At 45.4% G+C, this 22,776-nt stretch overlaps 1 protein-coding gene across 2 annotated transcripts in view; it reads right to left on the reverse strand.

Moving 5' to 3' along the window:
* SRGAP1 (SLIT-ROBO Rho GTPase activating protein 1) overlaps positions 1 to 13,509 on the reverse strand; it is a 156,797-nt gene extending 143,288 nt beyond the window's left edge. Inside the window, exon 1 of one of the 2 annotated variants that reach the window (XM_030002838.1) lies at positions 12,800 to 13,509. In XM_030002838.1, the coding sequence (XP_029858698.1) occupies positions 12,800 to 12,866 (67 nt within the window). In that variant the 5' untranslated portion in view covers positions 12,867 to 13,509. The remainder of the gene's footprint in view (positions 1 to 12,799) is intronic. The other variant, XM_030002839.1, reaches the window with a different exon arrangement.
* Positions 13,510 to 22,776: the final 9,267 nt, after the last annotated feature.

A 22,776-nucleotide genomic window follows, 5' to 3' on the forward strand; every position in this document is an offset into this window, starting at 1 on the left:
AGCATGTGCTCTGCAAGTCAGATGTTACAACCGAGAAAACAACAGATTACATACAAATACTTAGTTAGGGAACTGAAGTTTCTATTAAGTCTTCATATATATGCCATCTCCTTATTTACAGTATCTTTAATAAGCTCATAAGCATCTTCTTATCCAGTAGGAACTGCTACTGATTCAGGATGCATTAGCCATTCATTTAATACAACAGTCAATTACAATTGAAAAAAAAAAGTAATCAAATGAATAGCTAGATAAATTACCGGGTAACTGAGTGGAGTGCAGAACAGAACTAAGAACAAATTGTTCTTTCCAACACAAAATATGCCAGTGCACAAATTCAGAAACATACCTGAAGGGTCTTCTTAAATCCCCTTTTTAAATTAAGTTGAAAAGAATTTGGACATTTCCATCATTTCCATCTTCTTGCCTGATTCTGAGCTACAGTACTTTGCATACAGCTGTTCAAACAACCTGACTTCACCACATCCAGCTGAAGTAGTACAAGTAAAGAATAGGCATGTTAATACACCCAAGCCCAATATCTACAAGTATACTGTATGACCACATGCAATGAATAAATAAGGTATCCTCCGAATACTTCTCCCTCCAGATTAATAAAGTAAGTATTCTTAATTTAGAATGGTCACACAAATATCACAATTCTACAGCCCTCCCCCTTTTCCATTTCTTTAAAAAAGAAATAGAGCAGGAACACACACTTGCTGGAATATGTAGTGCGACTTGTATCTCTCAGGTGACTGGTCTACCAGGCAATGGATTCATAATCACTCTGTAAATAATTAAATATTCATTAAGTCTAAGAAAAAGCAGGAGAGCTTCAACAAACAAGAAAACAGGGAGACTTCCCCCAGAATACTCTGTTCCCTAGTTCTCAGAGCAATCACTTGCAAGGTTGGAGAGCTGGATTCAAGACTCAATTTTGAGTAAGATAAAGGTAGCAAGGTGTGAAACCAGACTCCTCATGCAAATGCTCTGATCGCTAGGAAGGATGCATTGATCAGATTACTAATGCTGCAATTTCGTACATATTTTCACACGGCTCAGCAAAAGCAGCTAACATTTTTAGGTCTTCTCTGGTGGCAACTCAGATGACATCAGCATGGATGGGGCCAACACTTGTCTCTTGCCTCTGCCAGCTGGAGGCAAGGCAGTTTCTGGTCTATAAATAAGGGAGCTATGTTAGTGAGATGCTGTGTTTCAAATTATAACTCCTGCAAACAGTCTGCAGAATAAACATGTAGGCCAGTATATGCAGTCACATAAACATACCCACAGACACCTCTGAAGAGAGACAGCAGCCAAAGATGAACTAAACATGGCATCTGAAAGGCAAACACAGGAGCTAGAGTTCTTTTATGGATTTAATCCCATGGGATATTTTTCACCCTAAGCCTCTTTGAGCCCATATGGAAGAGTGTGAAAACTGCTGCTGTAGCCTGAAAGGCCTGAGCAGAGACCTCCCCCGTTACACAGAGGCCATTCTGCAACCACCAGGGAACAACACAGAGCTATACTGAACTGGCTGGTGGGCCACCAGCAAGGCATGCACTTGGTATCTCTTTGAACAACCCCTCTGCCAATCCATCCCCTCCCACCAGTAATCCACTACTTTGCTAGTCAGGGTGGTACCTATTGGAGGAATTGCACTTCAGCTCTTATTTTCATTGATTTTGCCCTTTTGATATGAAAAAGAGGGGTTTCTTGTTCAGCATTATCAAACCAATTATCAGGGATTGTCCAGACAGGTTTCCCAGAGATGTTCTGAAAGACAGGCAAAAGCTGCTAAGCAACTTTTATGCACATTAGCTACTTGGTCTTTGGTGGTCAGAGTTATCCTTGCTCTTTCACCAGCCTCTCAGTACTGCATGTTCAAATGCAGCCTACTGCAACATACCTATACTTCCCTAGATTTTGTTTTAGACATAGTAGCAGTTTCATAAGGAAAAGGTGCCCCAGTTTTCTGTATGTAGGTATAGTCAGCCAAAGCCACACATAATTCAGTATTCACTTCCACTTGCTCTGCTATGTTAGCATGTAGAAGTAGCACTGGAGCCCTGCTCAAATACAGACCATTTTTCTTGTCCACAGTTTTTCCATTAACATTTACATACTCTTCCTTTACTTAAAAGTACCAGAAACATCTCCACAAGACCAGATATCATGCTTCCCTAAGGTGCCTTTATTCAGAATGGTTATCATGATAATGCATTAAAACCTTGGCCGAAGACACCTGAAGCAGGAAGAAGTCTCAAAGGAGGGTTGGAGGAAAAACAATAAAACTCCCAACTCTCACACCCCATAACCTCCCAGGCCCAACAGAAACCTGAAAAAGTAACATGTTATTCCATATTCCCAATTTACAGGTTCTGACTTAAACAAGTTTGTTGATAGAGAGCTGTCTGTCTAGACTCCAGTGAAGGTCAGTAACTTCAGTCCGATACAAGGAACAGGATGGTTCGAGATGCTCCTGGCTGCTTGTTTCTCAATATGGCCACATGATCAAGTTTGTGAGAGGTAGTGTATTCCACCATCCCACAGGTAAAGTTAAAGACAGCAGTGGGAGTACTGCTTAAGAAGCACGGTATTTGACCCACAACTACAACATCATGGCATCAGAAGTGGCTGGCAATTAAAGGATTACAATACTGTTGATGATAATCCGATGAGCTCAGCTGCAGATGCCCACAGACTGCTCATAGCAGGCTGCTGGGGAAGAAGCAATGCCAGGCGTGCACGACAGCACTCGCTGCCACCAGGCTCTTCCACAGCACCCTGGGAGGAGAGAGAGGAGCCCCTAGGAGGTGGGGACCTGCTACCTGCACTGGGCTCCTTCATGTCTTCTGCACAGCTGACCTCGTCCCACTCTGCACGTGGTTGTGACTTCAGTGCAAGGGTATCTGAGGAGGTTAACGCTTTTGTTCTATTTTCCGTCATGACAAGAATCTCACTAATTCTATGCACTGTTACTTGGAAACTAGGAAGGCACAAATGCATTAAGGCAGCCTTAAAAAAAAGGCAACATAACACACACAACCCTATTACATTGGGTCTTAACCTCAAGCAGTCTGCTGGGCAGCAAAGAGAGCAGAGTTGTTAAGTTCTTAAACTTAAATCAAGTGCTTAACTTAAATCAAGCTCTTAAACATACCAGTTATCCCTTTGCAACACAAACCAAACAAGCCAGCTTTCCATTACACAGTGGTGCTCCATGGAACTGATACTATTTATGCCAAGAATGCAGACACCAATTTGCCACATACACAAGGACCTATGAACAAGAGTTTATATACTTTCTTTTCTACTAATCATCAAATTAGTGATTTGCCAGAGGAACAGCACACTGTGCCATCTAAACACTTATAACAACTTTGGTGTGTTAAGTATCCTGTAATAAGGGTAAGAACTTTTTTCCTTTTTAGTATACCTTTTGAATGCCTGCATAAACACTGTCAAAGGAATAAGAGTAACTTTATGCCTATCAACCTAGTCACAGAGTGTTTTGGTACAGAGGCATGTATTGCAGTGTATCTAGCAAGCAAGGAGAACAATGACTAGAGGCACTAGACAGCTGTCTGACACAGTGCCCTGAACTACCAGGATTATAAAACTTTAAGGAAAGGGACTGTGTGGATCATCAAGTCCAGTCTGCTGTTACCACAGGCAATCCTATCTTATAATCTTTCCTAAAAGATTTTTTTACTGGATAGTTGGCATCTTAAAAAAAAAAAAGTTAATAATGAAAGGCTAAAGTTTTGGGTTTTTCAGCAGTAAAAGCAGAATAATAAATCTTCTTGTTTTATAATATAAAAAAATAATTAAGTGACTTTTAATCCTTTCAATTTCTCTATTACTTTCTAAAATGGTAACTCAGTTGTTGAGTTAGAAAGTTTTGGTTCAGATGCCTGCTCATCTTGGTACTGAACGAACACTTATTTTATCTTGCCTCTGACCTAACACTTTAGATTGTTTATCCTATCTTCTCTTAAAAGTCAGAGGGGAAAAGCAGAGAACAGCAAGGCTTGAAAGAGGACAGGTTATTGAAAGAACAGAGCCATACAAGAGCTATCACTGAATCTTACTAGACTTCTGCTGTACTCTGTACTTTGTAAACATGAGCAGATTCCTATGATTTTCAGGAAGCAGATACCCTGGAACCAACTAGAACAGTAGAGACTGTTTTCTTTCACCATATGCAAGAAAGTACACTGGAAAGTGAAAGGGGATCAGCACATCTCCTTATTTAGTTTAACACGCAGACAGGGCAAAGCGAAAAGTGTGCACCACTCCACTTCTGATACCTAAAGCAGCATCTTCAAGACTCCCAACACAAGACAGCACCAACAAACTGCTAGCAGATCGTACACGCAGAGAAATGCAGATGAGTAAGCACTGAGTCAGTTAAGGAGTCTGGACAGTCCATTTACATGAATCTGCAGTAGTCAGTTACATTTCCCACAACAGCTAATTATGTAAAGGGTTACAATCATTACTTCCTGGAAGTCATCATCCGGGAAGCCAGCTGCATTTGCTTTTTATTCCCAATAACAAGAAATACTACACCATAAGTGTTCTAACTATATTTTTTGTAACATCTATTTCACAACAAAAAAATAATTTTATGTCTAGTATATTTTGAGAACATTTTGGTTAATATGCTAATACAGCTCTCTTGCCTGCTTGTCAGCACTTCTACATGTGTAATAGGAAGTCTCAGGAGGTTGCAACTGAAACTCAAGCAGGTTTTATCGGTCAATAATAGATAACATAACAAGTTAACAGGGATATTCTAACTGATGAATCCATGATCACACTTCTAAGCAAGTTCTACTGAAACTTCTTCTAGAAAAATTATAGACAAAGAAAAGCTTTTTTTTCTCTTCTCACCACTCTGTAACTAAAAGCAACCCCTCAGATGCTATGATCAAGGTAAATGCAGATCAAGTACCTACACACCTTCAGAGGGACTTCATTAAAACCAGATTAACTGCACTGTCCTGCACTGTATAGAGTTAGAAGTTAATGACACAGGTCATCCTTAACTCATTTCACAGAAATTATTATTACAGAGTCAAATCATAAAGCATACACTTTCTCCACCGTATTTTCTGAGACCATTTAGGAGTTTTGCTGGTGTTTGTTTCCTAGAGATTTTTCTGATGTAGGAGGCTGGGCCCTTTTCTTGCCCAAATGTTTCAAGTGAAAGACTATGAAGAGCACCTTCTCTTCCTACCTGCAACACCTACCTCATTAACATGCACCTAGAGCTAGGATTATTTTATTGTGCAACCATGAACAAAACCAAGCGTTTTCTCCTTCTAGAGAAGACAAACTGTTCACTATAATGTTTGCACTCACTGACTAGCAGAGAGTAATACAAAGTCATGGCCATGTCCACATACAAGCCAGTTCTTGGAAAGAGAACATTAGATTTACTTGGGGTTAATTCCAAAACATTCTTCATTTTCCTTAAAGTGATTGCATCTCAATCTCAGGATTTATCAAACAGGTAAAATCCAGGTTCCCAGTGGGTTGTATGATGCAAGATTGAATACTGCATCTCGAAATTCATACAGCTATATGCCTGAGAAATAGTGACATGAAGAGAGGACAGGGAAGGGGCTATTGAAGAGATTTTCCTTGTTCAGTTACTAAGCTGTAGCTAACTGAAAATGGCTTGAGAATACCAGCGTTTTGCCTGGACAAAATGGATTAGTGGGCAGAGCATAGGTAAAACTTAATACACCACCTTTAGCCTACCAGGTGGCTATAACTGACTTGTGACACACTTCTGTGTCTACCAGAAGATAACTTCCACAAGCTGCAGAAACAGTAGATTCCTGCGGAAGTGGTGCCTCAGGATTACCGCTCCCATTACAACAGATCAAAGTGAATTGTTTGTCTTAGAGCACTCCCACAGGACTAAGCCGCCACACAAACTGCCTGAACAGCCTGCAGTTGTTTAAGTCTAGGAAACAAAGGAAAAAGAGCAGTGATAACCAACTCCTTTGGTTTTGGTGCCAGATATAGTCTTGGTAATGTAAAACACATGCAGCAAGCAGTCTTCCTGTGCAGACAGCTCTGTCTCTTACCCAGGAGATGATCCCATGCTCTCGGCGATGGCCCTCTGTGCTTCATCCCAAGTATCTGCTACTGCACAGCCCACCAGCCTCATCCCTGCTAGTGGTACACAAGCAGTGATGCCAGCCATTGCGCCTTCAACCACTGCCTCCAGTTTTCAACTGTTGCTCTTCCTCCACATGCATACATATATACATACCCCCACAATCTCTTGAACCTCAGGGTATTTGGCACGGTGCCCAAGAGACAAGAAGTGGGGACAGAAAAGACATAACGTAACTTCAGGCAGAACAGGCTATTCATGACTTGCAGCTCCTGGACTGACCAGCACAGAGCAAGGTCAGCCAGCCTTGCCTCGGAGATGGCCAGCACTTGATCAGATCAGCCCAGATAGAGCAGAGAACACAGGGCAGTCCCAGGAAGGTCGGGTCAGTAAACGGCAAAGTGGGAGAAGCCAGTCACAGAGGAAATGCTGCCATGAGACTACAACCTGCAGGGAGCAGAGGGGCAGGGCACAAGGAGCCCTGGTACACATTTAGACTAATTGATCACACACAAAAACAAACCCCCACACTCCAAAGCCTATTTTGCTCCATGAAAGCTGAGCAGTAAGAGTAGATTAGACTCTAATACGGATTAATACAAGTTAAGGTAGCACTAATTTCCACTAGGGAAACTAGAAAGGTTAGATGTGGGATAGCATGACAGCTAGATGTAGCAAGGGCTTGGAAAAAAGATAAAGGGAAGAACAAGCACCACAGGAGTTCCATTGACACCTGCCTGTCTCCATTTGTGCTCTCCCCCACGTCCAGCCCTATCCAAAACAGAGATTAGATATGCTGCACTGTCAAGTTACAGTCAGTGATTTCTAATAGGCTGTGTATGGTCAGCACAGGATTTCTTATCCCATCTCAACAGCACTGACCAACTTTTTTCCAGTGCCACCGTCCATCACCTCTGACTGACAAGGAGACCAGTTTTCACAAAGGGCAAAACCTAACCCAAGTGAAGTTTGAGGCAGAAAACGAGATGAAATTCAGATCCCATTCTGTCTTACTGCAGCTATTTCAAACCTGTAAGTTTAATTTTATTAGCAACTAGGACTTCAGTTCATAAAAAAGTGACCAATAAAAGATAATGGCAGGAAATTAAATGAACCTTAGCATGATTTAGAGCATTGCTCTGCAACAGTGAAACTGCACAGAAAGTATGCTTGGAAAGGAGAAAAAGCCCCAAAGAAGTGATCGTAAAAGGATCCAAACTGCTTCCAAGTCAGAGGCGAGTAAAAGCTTTCTTAGAGACTAACAAAAAAAGCACAGGTATACATAAAACATACACATTAAGTATGCATTATGATTGCCATATTGCCAGAAAGAACCAGTGGTCAGACAGTCCATTCATTGCTTGCCCTTTTATGTGTGCTGTAGCAATTAGGACTTTATTCACCTTTAAATTCAAGTAAAATAATAAACGTAGTTTCACTGCAGTGCTGGGAGACACCAGGTGCAGTGTGTGGTCAAACCAGGAAAAAAGTCTACTTTCCTGACTCTCAGCTATATTTTCAAAAAGGTACCAAGAAAAGGCATTTTTTTCTTTAATTACATAGAAAGACTAAGAGGCCCAAACCGCTGAAGTTCCTCAATCATGACCTCTGGGAAGTAGGCTTTTTGTAGGGCTCCCACCACCCCCCAAATAATTTGGCACACAGCACTGAACTAAAACAAGTTCCTTAGTTTTCATTCCAAGAAAGCTGTGAGAAGAATAAGAGTACTGAATATGTAGGTTCAGGAAAAAAAAAAAAAAAAAAAAAAAAAGTTAGTTCAGTCATAAACTGAACAATTAAACCTGCAGATATCCCTTCCAGCTGCATAGCCAGCTACAAACTTATTAACATTTACCTGGACAATTGAAGTTTGTACTCTGAAGGGAAGGATCACAGAGCAGGAGGAGAGTAGTAGGGAAAAAAGGTAAGGAACTATCCTTCATTAGCCTATCACTTGAACAATGTGTAACTCCAGTTGAAAAACAGCATGGAGAACAATATCCTTTCTGTATAAAACAAAATTTATTGTGGTCAAGTTCTTTGATCAGAAACATTTCTAGTGAACTACACTTGATAAACTTGAACTTTGGAAACTGGCATCCATTCACCAGAATTTTTCAAAGTAAAACTTGAGAATTCTGGCATCATCCAAGGCACCAAATTTTTCATTATAAGATTTTTCTCAAAATAGTTATCAGGTAAGTTTACTAAAACATCAACCCAATTTGTATTTCAGAACTCAGAAAGGCTTCTGTTGTTTTAATTCTAGATTGTTTTAATCTGAAGTAAGTTGAAATTCAGTTTCACAAATTAGAATTTTCATTTTCCATAGAAATTAATTAGGCAATGTAATAGAGTGCTAACAAATTGTTTCTGGTGGGAAATAGGAGTATTTTGTTCTGAAGACCACACAAACACTGATCTTAGGGAAGTGTCTCCCTTCACAAAGCTGCTTTTGGGCTTATATTTCCACTCACTTCCAACTGGAACAGGAAGGTGGAAAAAGGAAGTATCTAAGTAGGTCTTCCCTCAGTGCTTTGGGGTTGGAGATGCAGTTTCATAGGAAGGCCAAGAGACAAACGCCAACAACCCTCAACAGTTCAAACCATACAGAGGATCTCACTGAATAGACAGGCCCAGATATCAGTCAGCACAATGCTTACCTATTCAAAGCACACTTCTCCTGCACATGGAAGGCCAGTTACAAGTCTTAAGAAGGTAAACATGCCAGTTTAACACTTGAATGATCTGAAAGCTATTGAGCAGCATTCCCGATCCTCTGCTACTACTACACATTTCTTCTCCAGAGGGATAAACTTTTGAAGCGACGCAGGTATTCAAGATCTCACTAGCTCAGCCCTTTACCATACCCGAGACACCCACATGGACATCAGAGGATGCTCTTGTATTTCTTCGCTACTGTGGACTGCTCAGTAACTTTATCAACAGATGCTACTTGACATTACCAGCAGTACCAAGGAACAGCTGGTCCTCAGAACACAAAAGGTATGATAGTAATAGGCTACTACAGTCAATTGAGCTTTGAGTTAAGGAATGCTGTGTATAAATCTAAGTAGGGTCATGTATCAGAAAGTTAATAGCTCAACTCCTAACTACACCACCAGTCTGTGGCTCATTTAAACAGGATTCCCTCCACTTTCTAGCTCTAGTCGTATCCCCCACCCCAGTTGCAAGGTTGGTAGGAAACCTACCTCTAATGATTTCAGAGGGCCTATAAAATTATCACATTCTTCAGAAAAAACACATACAATTGATAGTCTGGATGATCAGGGATATTTTAAGAAGTGATTTTACTCAGTAATCCAATATAGACTTTCTGCAGAAAGTCTACAAGGCACGTTGCCTGAGCCATTTTAACAATAATATAAATCGTTCCTCAGAACTGTCAAAGTGTTCTTGAATAAACAAGCTCTTCATGCCTTTCCTAAAGCTTTTGAATTAGAAAGCAAAACATTGCTGAGAAGTAGGCGCTTCAGCAAAATTATCAAGTAACAAGGTCATACTGGAACTGCAGCGTATCAAGATAGCTCACTTCCAACCAGTAAGAGTTACAGAAGCAAGCAATACTTACCACATGCCTTTCTGTCTAGAAATTAAGGTACCTATGTCATCATAATATCCTTACATCCCCCAAAACAATGGGTATAGGTATCCATCTAGACAGATCTAACTTCAGTATTAAGACACCCTTAAGAAATTTCCTTCTGCTTTCTATATGCTGTGCAGGGAAGTGAATACAATTCCCTTACTGTTACAATTGGGATAGTTCTTGACAGAAGTTAGGCTGAAGAACAGGGATGCTGCAAAAAAATGCAGTAAGATGTTCTGCCCAACAAGTCAGAAGTACCTTGTCCACTTCAGCTTGACAAACAGGTAACATTTGCAGGCTTTCTACTGTTCCTGTATGACCTCCACTAAAGCAACAGCCAAGCTACTGATACTGCTAAAAGTCCAAGGAGAAGATGTCAGTTTACACCATCCAAGAACCAGGCAGAACAATTAACATCTGTTACTGCTTCCTATTTGAGGAGTTAAGAGCAGAAAAGCTATGTGAAGAATGGCACTGTTAAATCCTCATTTCCAAATATGGCACCATATACATACCCTACAAGTCATGTACATTAGAGGCCCCTCTTTTCTCCAGTATCAATATTCAGACCTCTTACGACAGGATTTACAAATGCACACGTCAGTCGTATGGTTTCTGAATCACTAACACTGGTGTTCAGCATGCTAGGCTCAATGCAATCTCATAACAAGGCAAGGGATGTATGTGGTGTTACACCCCTTTGCACACTCCTGTCCAGAGGACCTCAAATGGCTAGTTTGCTGTTAAATTGTCCAAATCCTTCAGGCAACTAAACATGTCAGCAGTGAGAAATCAGCTAGCCATTGCAAACACCAGAAATCATAAGCAGTGAAAGCATTTTGGCCACACCCTTTCTCCTATCCTAATGTATGAAATTCCAGGTAGTATACAGGGACCTGCCTTTCCTGCATTTACATTCCCTTAAACTTACCTTGCTGGCTAATTAGGACTGATTCCTTAGCCCTTGAACCCCCCAATATCAAAAAGATTTTCAAGGTATCACACAATGGTATCACTACTTTGTTACAGTATCACTGAGCTAGCATCAAGCAGAATTATGTCTTAGTACAGACAGTTCTTGCCACCTGAAATACAGCTGTAGTGATGCTGGTTAAAGGAAAAGCATTTCTGGCTACAATTTCTAGCCCAGCGTACTTTTTCAAACAGCTGCTAATCAACAATTCAGGCGAGACAGTTGGGACCAGACTGTACACACCCCAGACCACCACAAAGGAGCAAAGCAAGTCAAAATTCCTACTAAGCTATGTTTACAAATGCCACCTCCCTCTGCAATTACAATGGGGGACCATGGCACCAGAGGAGAGCCAAGTTCTCAGAGGTGCTTTCTACCTTAATCTTTGTTGTTTATGAAACAATCCAATATATGTAGCTGAAGGGCATGGTATTTTTCCTTCATTATTCAAAAGAAAAGAACGGCTTATATAGCAACTGGCTGTAGTTAATAAAAGCTCAGCCTGTAACAATTGCGTTAGGAGGAGGCAAAGAACAGTCTGCATGCTCTGCAAAGAGCTTAGGATATTGAACATTTTTTTCTGCTCTGTGATCAAGACAAATCTGCACCATCTCCACATAAAGGCAGAAGCACCAATCCTCCAAGGGCTCAATGGCAGTGAATCCACCAGCTACACGACTGCTGTCTCAGCCCTGCCCATGTCAAACAGACACTTAAAGCATGGCTTACCTGCCAGCTCAGAGAAGACCCCTCACTACCCACCTATCTAGCAGGTCTCTTATTTCAAGACTAAATCCCTTCCTGGACCCAAAACCACTTTCACCGGTGACAGGTATTTTTCACAAGAAGTTAAGCTTAGGAAGAATAAAACTCAAAAACTCTCTCTTTCCTCTTAAGAGAAAAAAACCCCAAGAAAACTCCAAGAATTGTCTTGAAAATTTGACCTCACAGGATCAAGTAAGAGAAAAAAATACTGTGCAATTACAGAAAGTCAACAAATCTTTGAACAGCTGAGGAGTGGTTCCTCCCACCCCATTTCAGACACCTCAGTTTGAAGGTCTGCAGCCCTTGCATGGGGCAGGAGGGCTCCTGAAGCCCACAGACCTGCATGGGGGGACACTCCGTCTCTGCACATCGCAGACCGCAGGCAGCATCAAGGAGGGTCCACCCCAGTCACTTTAATAAACAGAGTTTGAGTGTCACATCGCTTTTTAAGGCTGCATTTCAGGTTTGTGGCCATCCTCAAAGCTTGGATTTATTGCAATTTTTGTATTATGCAATATACTCCCCGACAGCACCCAGAAGAAAAGGATGTGCACCGTGAGACCCACACCCCACCGCCCATGCCGCTACTTTCCCATCCCCTCTTCCACCCAAGACGCTGGCAGAGGGGAAAACGCTAGGCAAGGAGAGGAAACTCGAGGGTCTGGAAGCGCTGGCGGCTCAAGGCAGGGTCTGCCGGCACTGTCCTCGGCACAATAGTTGGATGCAATACAGCCGGGCGATGCGAGGCTGAAATACTTCCTGGGATGGCTGAACGGGCTCATTCAATAGCCAAGGATAATTCTTTATTAGCCATCTTCTACGGCGCAACACAGAAACTACAGCCCTGAGGGGAGGGTGGGGGACACCAGCCATGTGCCTTAAGAAAGGGGCATGGCTTACTATTGTCTCTCGCCTCAGTCTAACTGCCAAGCCTTCCTCTTTTTTTTTATCCCCTCCGCCCGGTGTTACCGAAGTCGGTGGAGAAAGGGATGGTGCTCCGCCGGGGCCGGGCAGCGGACCACCGCCGCAGCTGCCGCCCGGCCCCAACCCCCGCCGGCCCCTCACACAAACCGGCGCCGCTCGGAGTGCGGGGGGGGGGGGGCCGGGCAGCGGCCGCCGCCCCGAAGTTCAGGCAACAGGGACGGACCGCCCGGACGGCGGCGGCGGCGGCGGGGCCGGCCTCGGCCCGCAGCCTGGGGAAGGGGCCGGCGGGGCGGCCGGACCGCCGCCGGGGCTCGGCTCGGCTCTCCCGCCGCCGCCGCCCCGCGCCCCTGAGGCCGGGGAGCCGCCTCCCGCGCCCCGCGCTTACCTTTCACTTGACTTTCATACTCCGCTATGATCTCTTTGTCCTTTTTGAATCTGCTCGGGGTTGACATTATCCGCTTGCTTCTTCCGCTTCTCCCCCTTCTTCTCCTTGCTTTGAATTCTTCTTGGAGGGGCTCCCAAGTTCTCTCAGACGGCCGCAAGCCCGAGCGAGCGCGGCGGCGGGCGGCTGGCCCCGCGGGAGCGCCGCCGGCACCGGAGGCGGCGAGGCGGGGAGGCGGCGATCAGACTAACCCCGGCGCGGGCACCATCGCCTCCAGGCACGGCCGCCGGCAGCAACGCGGTCCGCGGCCCGGGGCCGCCGCAGGGCGGGGCGGGGCGGCGGAGGAGCCGCCGCTGGCCGCGGGGCAGCCGCTTCCACTAGGCGAGGGCGGGGGCCCGGCGGCTGCGCCCCACCATTGTTATCTCTCCTCACGCACCCGGGAGAGGGGCAGGGAAGGAGGGAGAGGGCGGTGGGCGGGAGGCAGGCAGGCAGGCAGGCGACCGCGCTCGGTCCGTACGCCAGAGGCACTAGTTACTCGTGTCGCCGCGTTCGCCTGCCTGGGTGGGGACTCGGGGCCGGCGCCCCGCCGTGACTAACCGCGGGCGGCAGCGCGGAGGCGCATGTCCCAGCCCCGGAGCCCGAGCAGCTGCCGGCGGCGGGGCGGCACCCCCGCCGCGCCCTGGAGAGGTGTCTCCGAGAATAAACTTCTCCCCGCCCCGCCGCCGCTCTCTCCTCCCTCCCTTCCTGCCTCCCCGCCCGCCTCCGCTCCTCGCTCGCCTCGTACCCGCTGGCGCCCGCCCTGCCGGCAGCCGGGGCGGGAGCGCGGCCGCGGCCACCGCCCGCCGCCGCGCCGCGGGCCGGGCCCGCAGGCCTCCCGCCGGCCCCGCCGCCCGCCTCCCCCGGCTGCCCCGCGGCGGGAGGCCTAGGAGGCCCGGCGCGCCCGGGCGGGAGGGAGGGAAGGAAGGGGCCCCCGCCCCGCGGCCCGCAGCCGGCATATGGTGGCCGGGTGCCCCCAGGGGACAGGGCTGCGAGGCGGCGATACGGTGACAGAAGGCCCTCGATCCGGCGGGGAAAGTTAAAGCCCCGTGCTGCCGGCACCGCCAAGCCGCACGGGCAGGGCAGAGGCTAGAAGGGAGATGTGTCCTTCGGGGACCCCGTTTTCCTCCCCTGCTTTCCTCCCCCGCGCCGAGCGGGGCCGCGGCTGCCCCGGCGTGCCCAGCGGCCGGGACCCGGAGGGGCCAGGGCATGGCGGCATGCGGGGGAGAGCCGCGGCCCTCAGCACAGGGGGTCTGGCCTCCACCGTCCTCGCCCGCCTGCTGCCGCCCCTTCTGATGCGGCTTGTTCTCGAGGGCACCCCTGTGCGGGGCACTCCCTGCCGCTCATGGGCGAAACAAGAACAACAGGGCGGGAGGCCATCCAAAATGCTGCTCCCTTGAACCGCTGTGCGTGGCGTGCGTGGGGGCTGGCCCTGTCAGACGGTCACATTCAATGTCGGCGTTAGAAGGACGGACTCCAGCCCCGCGAGCGATGGTGCGCGGCCCTCCCTGCCAAGCTGGGGCTGTGAGGAGGGCAAGAACGTGGTCCAGAAGGGCAGGAAGAGCTGAAGTTGGGAGCACGGGGCGAGTCACCAAAGGGGAGAGGTGGCCCAGGCGTGCCCTTGCTCCTGGGTGCCTCCCACAGCGGTGGGGACAGCCTCTTTCTCTGCCTGCAGAGCTGGCACCTGGCTCGGCCCTTCAGGGCTGCGGAGGATGAGCTGGCTGCCAGCTCTGCAGACAGAGATGAGGCCGCGCATGCCAGAAGTCGAGCGCAGCGGTTCACAGACCTGGTAGCCACGCTTCTCCTAGGTCCCAGGCTCTAAGCTTGGGAGTGACCTGCAAAAGGAGTCAGGTGTGACTCAGGTTGCACAACCCCTTTCCCTTTCCCCCAGCTGCCCTGAAACTCAGCCTTTGCCTGAGAAGAGCTTGCAAAAAACAACCATGGAAAAAGCAAAGAGTGATGGACACTGCTGCCTCGTGATGGGCAAAGAATGTGGCTGTCGTTCATGGGCCAAAGCCAAAAGCCAAACCCTAAGGCCACAGCTGCAGACTTTGGACTGCAGGGAGGTCAGCTCTGAGGAGGTTAAAGGCAGGCAGGGGGCTTTCTGGAGGCACAGAGGGCTCTACTGAGTCAAGTATGTCCAGGAGTGATTAGGCAAAGTTGCAAACTATTCACGAGGAGTTTCCAAAGGTGGCTGCTGTATGATTCATGTGGTGAAAGTGCCCAGAGATCCTATCCTGGATAGCTAGTCCTGACACTGCCAGGATCTGACCCTTCAGGACAAACAGGAGTGAACGGTGGGATCATCTGCTGCTGGGAAAGTTCAAGCCGGCTACCCAGTAATTTGGCTGGATTTGAGCTTTAGTGTTATGGGGACCCGGCCCTCAGAGGGCAGTGGCATAGTTACCTATACTCATGCAGACATTCTTGCCTGTGTTTATATTTAATTCTTATAAACAGATTGCCTTGGTGTTGCAGTCGCTCACTTCCACACCTCTGGATTTCAGCAGGAAGTATGCATCTGTCCTTTGCAGTTCATCTTTCAGTTTCCATAGGTACGGTGCTCTCACCTGCTACAGGATCAGGGTAACAGGATTCCTGTTCCCCTTCCCCTCTTCATGTGTTGTTTCTCTGTAATTTTATTACGTTTCTTCCTCTTGCCCTCCCAGCACAATCTCTTTCCAGCGCTGATCCCAATTCAGATCACCTAAAGCAATCTCAGTACAGGAGGTTATTGTCTGAAGCCAATTTACCTCCAAGCTGGATGGTCAAATTACATCCCTTGAATAAGAAGCCCAGCCTCAAAAGAGGGGTCATCTCTGTAATCCCACCCAACTCTGATTTTCATCTCAGCCTTTGATGCTCACATCTTGCCTCCTGACTGTTCCAGTCCATCTGTTAAGCCGGGGACAGGCTGATTTAGAAGACGGTGAGCCACGTTCCCGGGGGACACAGGGCGCTAGTGGGAGATTAGCTGTGAGTTCTACCTGGTCTTGCAGAGCACAGTGTTTTTGCAAACTGAGGACAGAGAACAGTGGTCAAATCCCCTCGTGCCCCGAGTGAGGCTATGCAGGCTGGCACCTCCGGCCAGGCCAGTTCCTGTCTCCCTTGCCCAGGAGCTGGGCATGCAAACCATGCCTGAGATGTGGTTGGAGGTATAGACATGAAGTTATCTGCCTCTTCCTCTCCTCGGGGGCTGAAGGACACGGCCCCCTCTTGCCACTGAGCCTACACTGGGAAACACTGCCCAGATCTTTCCCCCCAGGAGAAGGATGCAGAAAGTGTCTGGATGCCCATGTCTACACCATCCCTCCCCTCTGTGCTAGATGCTGCAGCCAGAGGATGGGCCTGGCTCCACAGAGCCAAACCAGAGGCTGCAGTAGGAGCATTTCTGTTACTCTGCAAAGGCAATTGCCTGTGAAGATGCAGAAACCATCTTCTGGCTCTGGAGATTCATCTTCCTGCATTCAGCCACTGGGCTCAGGGCTGCATGTCCATAGCAGGACCACTGACCAAGGATGAACCTGTGTCCCAGCAGGCTTGAGTGTGCCAGGCTCAGAGCTGCAGAGATTCTGGATACCTGAGTTAGGGTTGGCCTCCAGGACAACCAGGATTGAGCTGGCTGAGAAATCTGATCCCCCCCCCCCCCCCCGCCGCCCTTCTTTAGGGATTGGCAAAGGATTGTGCATTATTACATGGGTGTAATCTTCTTTTAAGATGTTCGTGGCAGCTCAAGTCTCCGGACTCAATTCCGCACTGATTTACACAGCCTGCAATCCCATTGTGAGGATGGCGACTGCACAGGAACAGACCCTGCCTGGGCTCTGCAATGCCAGGTTTGAGGTGACTTACAGGACACAGAAGATTATTACAGAAATGCCTGTCTTTTGAGACCTGTTCCCAAAGAGGTCCTCACAGACTTCCCATCAATTTCAAGAGCAGCAAGTGCTGGAGCTGTGGAACAGTCTTGTTATATGTACCCTTGTGCACCCATGGTTGATGCTTGAAAACTCTTGTTTATCCACAGTGTTGTTCTGTGGACTCTAAATTATTGCATTTAGAGCATATCCAGGTCTTGGCAGGGAGGACGCTATAGACATTTAAAAAGTATTAGGATAAAGCTGATTGAGAGCACATATGTTGTTGCAAGAGGCAGAGCTATATCAATAATGCAGTGTAGTAGGGTACTGCAGAGGCACAATACTGGTGCAGGGATTGTGGACCGTACCTCAGTGTATGGAGTTAGATAATCTACACCATCAGGGAATTGAAAATCCTGAATTATGTATGATAAAACAGAGATGTGTTTATACAGAGAGCAGCTCCTGCAGTACTTCATGCGCTCGGTGCAAAAAGGGAATTAGGCGGGCATGCTGGATTCTGCTTGCTTGAGAACTTCATTATTGCATTTCATTTACACTGCCTGATGAGCTGTGCAGTATTTGCTTTCTTGTGCTGCTAATAAAAATAGACCATATAACCGATTGCTGGAATATCACCGAGCTGTTCTTTGTGAGCACATAATGAAACACATCGACCCCCTTAAACAACAAAACCCTACACTAGTTTTCTTTAGGCTGAAAAGAAGACAGAAATAATTCATCTTGCTTTATAATTGCAGTCAATCAGTCATTTTACAGTTGGACAGTAAGTGTCTAAATGGAAGACCATGCTTTAATTGAAACATTTGATTGTTATTGAAAAATCAGTAAGAGGCACCATTCAAAAAGCTTGTTCAAATGTTTGTCACTGATAAGATGCACATTTCTATAGAATCAAATCTATTTGCTTGGGAATGAGATTATTTTAGTAAATACAGTTGCTTATCTAAGATATAAACCCAACAAGACTTTTTTTCTCTCCCCTGCCCCCAACCAGTGCAGCACTTAATGCTGCTCCGTGCTTATAAACTCCCGAGACATGGAGACAAAATCTGGGCTTATGGGGTTTGTCACAGGCTGCAGAAGAGCTGGGACGTCACCCTGACTGACCTGAAAGTGAGTGGCTCTAAAGCATTCAGCTGGGCCTTCAGAGCAACGAAATGAGGATCACGAGCTGCCCAAACTTCAGTAGTTCAGGAAAGATGTTTCCCTCACCTGTGTCCTCTGTGAGCCTAAGCTGCCACTAACCTTTCATTTCCAGGAACAGTTAAGTACTCTGACCACTGGCACGGGTGTATTGATTGTAAGGGCCTGTGGACACAATCTCTTCCAGGGGCAGAGTAAAGGAAGAAAAGGCCTTCTTATTTCACAGTAAGAGTGTCTACAGGTGGAGTATGTAGAATTGGTAATGTGCTTTAAATTTATGCTATACCTGGGTCCATAACCATTTTGAAGCCGTTGGCATTTACCAGGTACTTCCTCAGATTACTGTTTTTGTCTGTTGAGCAATTGCTGGGTTTCTTTTGGACATAATAATCTGAGTGTTCATTCTGTGAGCTTCACACACCTAAATTTAGGCAACTAAAGTCATATGCCTAATCTAAATGAGTCATTTAACCAAGTCATTTAACCTCCTTCAAAAGTCAATCGAGAGGTGGGCATGTCCTCGGTGGTGATCACTACAGTTCACTTATTTTAGACACTTTGTTTAGTATGGATTTTGTTCCAGTTTTCCTTAAAATCATAACCAGGGGTCATATAAGACAGGAATGGAATGACATCCTCTTCATAAAACCTGAATGTAATATGCTGAATGTTAACAACAGTCTATTAGGAATATGGTTATTTTTTATAGTCCCTTGCTGCTGAATAAAATGCACAGCTGAGCCTATGCAGAATATGTTCGTTCATTTACTGTTTGCAGTCACGTTGGAAAGTAATCCTGTCGTCTGAAGGAGGATTCAGGAAAAATGCCATTAGGTAACCTTCTATATGTCTGTGTGTATACAGCCAATTTGCCATGCTCAAAAGCATGCGATAGCTCTCTCAGCGTGAAATATATCTGAATCCAGTGGAGAATTGTTCACATCACAGAAAAAAAAATCTTCCAGGTGAAGTCACTGGCTTGAAATGAAAGAGATCCTTCTGTCTCGTAAGGTAAGATTTCAGCCCTGAAGGACTGATACAGTCTGGGACATGAACAACCATTGTATTTCTTCTAAAGCAAAAAGAAAAGCACCAAACCCAAACCTTCCTACATGAGTTTCATTGCTATTTTGTTTGAAGAAATTAAAGAGACTCAAAAGCAGTAATAGGTATGTCAATAGTTAGTCCTTTGGCTTTACAGTCATGAAGTGCATTTTAATGTTTTCTTGTTAACTTGTTCATTTTGAGCAGTGCTAATAGGACTAATGACATAACTAATACATAGAAAGTGATAAGGCTACTTTATGCCTTTTACTGTTGTTAAGAATATTATTGGTTTTTTATATGGTGTTGCTATTCCTTCCCAGTTAGTAATTACAAGGAGGAATGAATTCCGAGTAATAACTTTCTCACTTAATGAGAAGAGGCTGAGGCAGTCTCGCCAATTTGAAGGAGAAGAAATATAGAAGTAATTGCATCCTCACTGCAGGGTTTGTGTTCTTTGTGGGGCTACTTTTGTCCTGTTGGTAGGCTTTGAGACTCTGGTATGGCACTTCTCAACGTGATAAGCTGAATGTCCAATTTGTAAGCTTCACACACCTAAATTTAGGCAACGGCATGTGCTTTACACCTGCCAGCTTACATGCCCTAGCATTATTCTGGATCTTTATCTTACTTCTTAAATTTAAGAGCTGTATTGTCCAGAGAAGCACTAGGGTGGTTTCTGGTTTAGCTTTTCTTTCCAAGCCTGGTGAGGGAACACCGGTGTGTTTGAGAGAACTCTTTCAAGTAAGCCTAAGGGGCTATGTTAGTGGTAGTTCAAGTCTTTGATGAGCAGATAATTGCAACTCTGATAATTAGCTTTTGGTTTTAAATTTTCTGTTTGCATTGTTTATGTTTGTTCCATCAGTTCTCAGCTAAAAATGACATACTTCTGCTACTTCATTACTCCTGAACTTCTCACGCTACTGGTTTTGAGTGGAGAACATTAGAAGTTGGGTTAAATTTAAAAGAAGAAACTGCTTGAAGCAGCGTCAGAGAATTAAGAACATTGTCTTTTTAAAAACCAATCCTATGTACTTCATCATGCTGCTGTTGTCTGACTTCAACTAAAATGCTTATATGAATAAGGCTGCTCGACTTTACCCTCAGAACTTAGGTAGGGGAACGCAACTCCTGGTCTTGCTATCCTTATATGGCCTGCATGGGCCATCCAGATTTTGAAGAATGTCAGCTTTCTGGGCTGCTTCCGTTCGTGCCAGTAGTTTAAAGGTTGCAAATTGCCCTCATTTATCTCAAAAGGGCATTAATTCTGAAGCCCAGCAATGACACTTCAAATGTCATCCTTGTTCATTTTTGCAGAAACATCTAGCTAGTCTGCTTATTCATTAGTGTGGGCTAGAGGGGTGGGAACAGCCGCAGCCTAGCAGGCTAAAAAAGTGCCTTGCTATTAATGGTCTACCCAGCACGCTGCCATTTCTCTGATTCAGCCCCTTGGCCCACCCTCTGGCTAAGCCCTTGCCCAAGAGAAAGGCATACATGGAGAGAAACAAGAGTGGAAAAAGAAAGGCCATTTCTGTAACATTTTCTCTTTTGATTACTGATAGCAGCAACGCGCTGCTTTCCCGAGTTCTTTTTTTCCTCAGCTACTTTTACCTTCACTGTTGCAAAAAGACAGACCAGAATCATGCAAGAGGGGTGTCAAATGGCTAAAAGTGGTGATACCTGGGCAAATGGAGGTAGGAGGGGATACAGGCACTAAGCTGGGCCTGGGGAGACCTACTATTTCTACATTTTGCATAATACCAGTTTAACATCACTCAAAATCCCAGCTGCTAGCATGGCCTGAGAGTGCTGCAGGGTGAGCTGGGTGGTGGCAGCTGGAATGGTTTCAGGGTGCAGAAGGAATTGAATCCAGACCTTCTGCTTCTCACGCTGCTGCTCCCCTGTATTAAAAGGCATCACAATGTCCTTCTTCTGCCATCAGGTTTTAAAAGATGAGTGTTAACCTGAAGGCTGTTCTTTTAAAGACTTGATAGTTGTGTGACTTTCTAAAGGGAAGGTGGTCCTTGCTGCAGTCTCCCACTCAAAACTCTGCACTAAACACCTAGCCCTGGGCAGGCGGGTGGCTTCAGACATTTCTCTGTCCTTGGCTTTTCTTACCGCTTGGCTGTGAGAGTCTCTTCATGTAGCATGCAGGGTTTGGGGTGAATTTTGAGGTGTCTGTGATTCCTCAGGCAATGCCCAAGTGCCTGCTGCAGAGGCATGGACTCGCTGGGTCCAGGAGGCAGGAGATGCTGTGGGTACCCACGTCCTTTACTGGACCCAGCTTTCTGTTATATCCTCAGGTTGCAGCTGACCCCCTCTGCACACTTGGGCTGCTGGCTCTTATCATCAGAAGACACACAGTAGTTCAAAGGTAAAATATAATGATCTTACCCTCACAACTGTGGCTTCAAAGTAAAGCTTTTAAGCTTTTGTTCCAGTGTCCAAGAAGATGTGTCCCACATGGAAGAAAATCAGTAAGGAGTTCAAGAGCAATTTTTCTTTTCATTTTTGGCATTTGCACTTTTCTTAGTCTTCTTTTTTCTTAGCTTCCCTTTGTTATTTCTGTTCAGCAGTCCAATGTCACAATAATTGGGTGTGCAAATATTGCAAACTACACACCAATACTTGTCTCCAAGTGAATAATGTTTTTTAAAGTCATCTCTCTTTCTCATATGCACGCATATAACCAAAAGCTTTCTCTTAACATGAACTGCTTCAAGAATTTATTCTGACCAAAGGCTTAACGTAACTGACAATATCTGTTTAAGATGATCCACAGTTTTCAAAAGTGCAGATGTTAAAAGATGTGTAGAAAATCCTTCCTGGGGCCCTCCGGGGCAGTTTCCAGCGAGGCTGTTGATGTATTTCAGATGTCACAGCTCCCTCCAGTGGGAAGATGCGGGTAGAGGACTACTGCCAGGTGGAGGTTTCTGCAGATACCAACCCAAAGCTTCCAGATCTCAAAAAGATAATACGCAAACCACCTTCCCTGCCCCCCCGAATACAGTAGCTGATTCTCCCTTCTCTCCTCACTATATAATAATATTTGAACATAAGATTTGTATAAAATCTGAGAAAATTAACCTACATGGACCAGATTTTCATACAGACTCAGACCAGTTATTTCCTGTTGACTACCATGTAAATACAGTTGTTCTTGTTGAGTAGAGTGGCATGGCTTATGAAACCACAATGTCTGAGATGTACTAGGATAAGGAAGGTTTCCTACATTAACATCCTGCAAGTATCATTCTCCAACATCAAATAACTGCAACAAATACAACACAAAATACATGTCGTTCATTTGAACATACATGAGTTGGTGTAGGTTTGCTTTCATAACACAAATTACTGGTATTTTTGAACCTCTACAGGAGCTGATGCCTCCTTTTATGGGTTTTCAAGTGTGACAGTGGATGAAGCTACATCCATGTGAATGACAAAGTCTAGCCCGGGCTAAGTAACAGTTCCAGAATGGGAATGTTTTCTTTCTTTCCAAGAACCTGAAAACACAGAACAATTATTTTGGGAGACCTCCAATATTTCTAATTCTGGGTGTAATTTTTTGTGTGACTTTCATATCCCAGAAATCTTTGTGGCTTCTGGTGAGATGATACCTTGTAACATATGCATTTTATAAATAACTTAATTTTCCCAAATACAGTAAAAAACACCACCTATATTAATAATATTAGACTGATAATTTAATATTATTAGATTGACAATTTGATATGAGAAGAAAAGTAATTAATGGAGTTTAATGCAGTTCATTACTGCTCCTTTCCAACCAACTTCTACTTACATTACTGACTACATCAAGTAGTGATTCAAGCTGTAGGTTTAAAAATGGGCTTGCAGGTGATGGATAGT

Source organism: Aquila chrysaetos, chromosome 26 (genome assembly GCF_900496995.4).
Source record: "Aquila chrysaetos chrysaetos chromosome 26, bAquChr1.4, whole genome shotgun sequence".
In the NCBI taxonomy this organism is placed as follows: domain Eukaryota; kingdom Metazoa; phylum Chordata; class Aves; order Accipitriformes; family Accipitridae; genus Aquila; species Aquila chrysaetos.